At 35.5% G+C, this 5,666-nt stretch overlaps 1 protein-coding gene across 1 annotated transcript in view; it reads right to left on the bottom strand.

Moving 5' to 3' along the window:
* Positions 1–2,499: 2,499 nt before the first annotated feature.
* LOC118754981 overlaps positions 2,500–5,666 on the bottom strand; it is a 21,568-nt gene continuing 18,401 nt past the window's right edge. The window contains exons 4-7 of the mRNA XM_036489848.1: positions 5,217–5,573; positions 4,764–4,895; positions 4,565–4,709; positions 2,500–4,325 (exon numbers count right to left, since the gene is read on the bottom strand). Of these exons, the coding sequence (XP_036345741.1) occupies positions 3,340–4,325; positions 4,565–4,709; positions 4,764–4,895; positions 5,217–5,573 (1,620 nt within the window). The 3' untranslated portion in view covers positions 2,500–3,339. The remainder of the gene's footprint in view (positions 4,326–4,564; positions 4,710–4,763; positions 4,896–5,216; positions 5,574–5,666) is intronic.

Raw genomic sequence — 5,666 nt, 5'->3', positions numbered from 1 at the left:
GTAAACTTTAAAGCTCTCTTGCGGCAAATCAGCGATCTGTTTTCGGCATAAAAGCTTCATATTTTAGTATACCGAAACGATTACACTACTATAACTACTCGCCTAATGTGCGGAGTGCCCAAATAAACATCGTGAAAAGAGGATCCCTACCGGTAAGAGGATTTAGAGTCGCAAAGGCGACAAAAATGAAGAATTAAGCATTAAGAAAGGTCATAGGAAAATAAGAAGCTGAAAAATGCTCCTGCTTCGTACCTTATCGCCGCTACCTACGTATTTACCGCGTTAAGAACCGTTTCACACGTTCCTGTCGCTTCATAGCCGGCAGCCGGTTTGCCCGCACACAGGGGGCCGGCTTGTGTGAAAGCCCTCAGAACTTCACATACACTTTGAGCCAGCAATCTGGCTGTGCGGTAAAAGGAGCGTGTGAAACAGTACCACTTGAAACAAGTTTCAATTGAATTTTCTATGTTATTTTTAATTTGTAAGCAGGAGAAAGTTTACAGTTAATTGTTCTCTACGGTGTTTTTATTACTATCAAGGCCCATTACTATACAAAATTGCACTTTTAGTAGGTCGCTAAGATATTCATAGCAAAAGTAATTTATGTAATATTTCATTCGCAGGAAGTGTGACAATAATTGCTTTAAGAAGGTGGAAACTGTATCATGGCATATGTATGATTGTAGATACTATGTACATATATGCATATATTTAAATTCGTACTTTAATATTGAAATATATTTATATAGTTCATACACTTTTTTTCAAATTTTTGTTCATATACATATGGGCATATCCTGGATTACGGACGCGACAATCATACGACTTTAAAGTTAAATAAATCATACGAAAACTGAAGTCACTTGTGAAAAAAATTTGCGTTGGGTAGCTTTTATACCGTCCCTTGATTGACAAAAAAATTAGGTGCGCTTGGAACACTCACGTCGAGAAAATCGATGAAAAGGAGAGCATAACAAAAACAGAAGTGATTTCAGAGTACATGTAAAAATAAGCAAAACTCAGCGAATCCTGTAAGGTTCCCTTTATTAAACCTTCTTTAAATAAAGTCAAATTATGGGCCGTTACAACCAATTTATTTTTAATCAGGAGCAATTCGTTGTTGATTTAATTTTGAATTAAAATCTGGTAACGGACGTGACATATCGGACGTGACATATTTTTCTCCCATACAATATTTTTACTAGTAACACATACTAAATTTAATTTTTTATTTAATTTTTTCAGTTCTTTAAAGTTATAAAACCGTTTGAATTCATTTACTTGCATTTTCGGTTTACGTTTTTTGGGAAATGCACATATGTTCTTGAAATTTTTGTTAAATGGTTTTTGATGAAATTTTTTCTATGTGACAAAGGGGCCAATGCGAAAAAAAAGTTCTACAAGAGCAAATTATAATGACACAAGATGGAAATGCTAAATTTAGGGTATACATATACAGTTTGACTGCGGTGTTCATACAACGAAGTTGGAATCAAGGCAAAAATATGGAAGGTTAATTTTTACGTTAATAACACTTTTTATGTACGTTGACATATTTGACATTTGTTCTGTCTCATTCTCATCTTCCTCGCACGGCAAATAAACATCCAACTTTATTAGTGGTGCCGTGTTTACTTGCCAGATGCGCTGTGACTACCAGCTCAACATATTTTAAAACACAACGCATAGTTAAAAAATACTCTTAATGCCGTTTCCAGTTACCCGGGCCGGTTGACCAGAGCAAAACTTATGTTCAGCAATTTTTTTTGCTTTCACACATGCCGGTTTTCGGTTGCATATATTTTGCGCCGGCAATTCGACCACCGCGTAACCAGGAACCGAAGCGTGTGAAAGGGGCATGATGCTTTTGACGTATTCATTGATATTACAGTTTTAAAGTCAGCCTATGTTATTGAGTGAAGAAGACTTTCTTATTTTTATTTGATTTTTTTTTTGTTTTATGCAAATTGTCGTTTAAAGTGCAACACCACGTATCGTGGTTCCGCAAAACCTCGCAACTGACATTTGTACCAAAAATGAGATTTGCTCATCGGAAGCTTCTGGATCGAGCTTTATCCATTCATACCAAAATATAGATATTTAAATAAAAGGTAGAGATAATTAGGGATAAAAGAGAGAACCATTTAGAAATAAGACACCTCATATACGAGGTTTAGCATTAACTTAACACGCGGTTTTGTACTTTAAACGCTCTAAATTGTGCAGATTTTTCATCTCATCTTATATCTGTAAAAATGTTAGTAGTGCAAAAGTATGCAGCAAAAAATTTCAAGAGTGTATGAACTAAATGTAGGTAGGGTAGAATATGTATAAGTATGTTTGCTATTTGTATTTTGAAACATTTTTTTAATGCTTTAACGGCGGGAAGGTTTTAAAGCTTCTAAGTTTTTTTTTATACTAGATTACACATCTTAACAGCCTACATATATATTTTTTCCTAGCATTTGAGATGTTCGAAAATATATTAAATATGATATATATATATTCATACATGCATACATATATAGAATACAATGACTAATCATCTAAATTAATTTTTGGTTTTGTTTCACATTAGCAAGTGGGTTCATTAACGATCAATTCGTTTTTTTTTATGTTATTATACATATACGCTAGGAACATTTCTAATTTTCATTTAAATGTGGGTTCGTTACATAAGCTTTGGTTACTAATTAAAAATTAAACGTTAAATGGTAAGTGTAAGCAACTTAAAATCTACGAATTTAATCAATAAAAGCATATATATACATATGTATGTGCTTATATGTATGTGTAGATGTATGTATACTTTAATATACATATGAAAAAATACAATAAAAAAGAAGATTTGCAACAATTTTATGCAATGCGAAGTGTATAATTACATTCAAATCATAAATGTAAATTAAATTGAACTACGTAGTAACAAACAAAAAATGTAACAAACAAAATTAAACAACAATGGCAAGTATGTTCCCAAATGCTACAATTTGAAGCAAATCGAATCCGAATTCAAAATGTTCATAATTCATTTCGGACTCATGGGACTTCGATCACTATTTTGAAATTTCAAAAGGTACTTCGCGGTTAATTTAGAAATTGTTAACCATTTTACATTTATCAACACTAAACCTAGTTTTATGTGCGCCTACTTAGTGTTTGCAGTTTGGTAATTATGTATGTTGACTAGATACAAATTGTATGCGTGTTTTTATTAATATACATATATGTATACATATATAAACTTTTTTTTTTTTTTGAAATGCAAGCACTTCAACAACACCGTTTTAAAATAGGGTGCATTTTATACAATCACCAGTTGCATTTTTTACTTTTTTATTAGTTCTCTAAATTTTCTATTTTTATAATTTTTTTAGAGACGCTCAATGTGCCTCTATTTGCCTCAGAGCCTCTACCATCGCCAGCACCATCTCCAGCATCCGTTGCGATTTCCTGCACACTAATTTCTTGTCCATCTGCTTCCTCATCTAAAAATTGTAAATTGGACGGTAGTAGCGTTTCGCCACTGGAATCGCCACTACTTTCAAGTTTAACGGGCGAAACTTTGGCGAAAGTTTGTTTGCGGCGCTTGTTTGCCCCCCTTTTCCGAATAGTAGAAGTGGTCGTGGTTTTAGAGGAACTCGTATCAGCATCGCCTCCGGTCAAAGCTGGCCCGGACCGATTAGTGTCGCCAACACTTGCATTACTGACTGTTGCAGGAAGGCCGGCTGTGGCTACCATAATTGGTAATGATAGTGGCAACACGGCAGCTGCAGTGGCTATATTTCCGAATTTATTATTATTGTTAGTGCTAATGGAGTTATTATTGTTAACAGTGGCAAAGCTAGCGGCGTTGATGAAAATTTTCGCAGCAGCCGGAATGGCCTGCAATTGCTGCTGACGTTGATGATGGTGCTGGTTGTGGTCGGCGCGGCTGCTTTGACTAGAAGGGGTATTACTTAAATTAGACTGATTAAATATTTGGCAATTTGTTGCATTATTATTGGCTATATTTGTTTGGCTTTGATTTACAGTCGATGGCAAGGCTGAAGTTGGAGCTGTTGCAATTAAGCGCGCACCCAGCCCACCAGGCGCTGCTGTTAAAGTATAACATTGATAGTGATTTCTACTATTGTTGGTATTATTCATTTTGTTATTGTTGCTTCTACTATTGCTACTATTGGCATGAGAATCTACCTGCATTGGTGTGATGCACACTGTGCCATCACCATTCGTATGAATTTGTTGTATGTTGGCCATCATGGATTGATACATTGAGGCGGAAACTGGCACGGTTATCATGTTGCTCACAGACACAGGGTAACCTGGGGGAAAATAAAATGGTAAAACCACAATTAAACTTTTTCAATATGTATTTCCGTATATTCAATACATATAAATAGTTTCCTAAAATTTAGGGAAGATTTTAATACAGCAAAGCTTCATTCACTTCACTTCCTTCACTCTTAATCGTATTGCATGCATATTGTGAAGTTGAGCTTTTAGGATAATTTGATGGTAGATGTATGTATATGTAAGTTATCGTAATCTGCATAACCCATACCTTGACCATCCTCAGCAGTAATATATATCTGACCATCCTGAGCCACTGTCGCCTCTGTCAAATCGACAGTCATATTTTCATGACCGTTGACATCGCCCAAACTCTGTACAGTCTGTATAGTAGCACCGCCTTCACCTTGATGCAGCTGCAATATAATGTCACATGACACATTGAAATATTTTAATTAGTATGAACATACCGTAGCCACTCCTTGCACTTGTGCCGTTGTACCATCGGGTAGAGTTATTATTGGATTATTTGGATCCACTTGAATGAGAGACACTGTGCCGTCAGCATTTTGTATTGTAGAAAGCACTGTTTGCGTGGAATACTGTAAATGAAAATGAAACCAAGCTCAAAAAAGTTGCCTAATATGGCTAATTTGTGGGTTTATGAGTGCAACCAAGATAAATAATAATAAAAACTCTGAGCTACAAAAAAACACAAATGCTTTAATAAATATTAAGTAAATTTCTTAATAGGCTGAACAAAAGGGGGGGGGGGTAAAAAATTGTCATTTGTTAATAATGCAATAACATAAAAATAGCCAAAGCTAAACAATGGAACTAAAGAAAGCAATAAGGAATAACGAAAGGCGCACAACATCAAAAATCGCATCTTCGGTAATTGCTACTTGTTTGTTAGTACGAACATCAACATCGCCCAAAGTCAGCGGTTCGATGCAAACCTGCGCGTTTGCAATATTCTGCGCGGCCGCGACATTTGCTTGCTGTGCCTGGTTGGTTGTTTGTACGGGTGCAGTACAAATTTCGATCTTAGTCGATGCCGGGAGTGTTGCGGTGGTTGTTATGTGTTGATTGTTGGTGCTTTGAATGATTGTCGGCACAGAATTTCCATGTGTCTGTGCGCTAGCCGTGTGTGTCGAGATAACCGTACCAGCGCTGTTGATCTTTACGACATTTACTTGCTGCAGGGTATCGATTGATAATACATTAGTGGAACGATTTACAGATTTACAATTTATATATGTAAAAAAGTGGTTAAAATGCTTTTACGAAATTTCTAGGGTATAATTAGAGCTAATTATGTCAGCTTAAAAACATTTTGTTGAACCCCCTAAGTTTATAATATGTTGAACTTT

The sequence above is a fragment of the Rhagoletis pomonella genome, unplaced genomic scaffold (assembly GCF_013731165.1).
Source record: "Rhagoletis pomonella isolate Grant_MI unplaced genomic scaffold, Rhpom_1.0 Rhpom_scaffold_00002, whole genome shotgun sequence".
NCBI classification, from domain to species: Eukaryota; Metazoa; Arthropoda; class Insecta; order Diptera; family Tephritidae; genus Rhagoletis; species Rhagoletis pomonella.
This window is presented reverse-complemented; position numbering and strand designations above follow the sequence as displayed.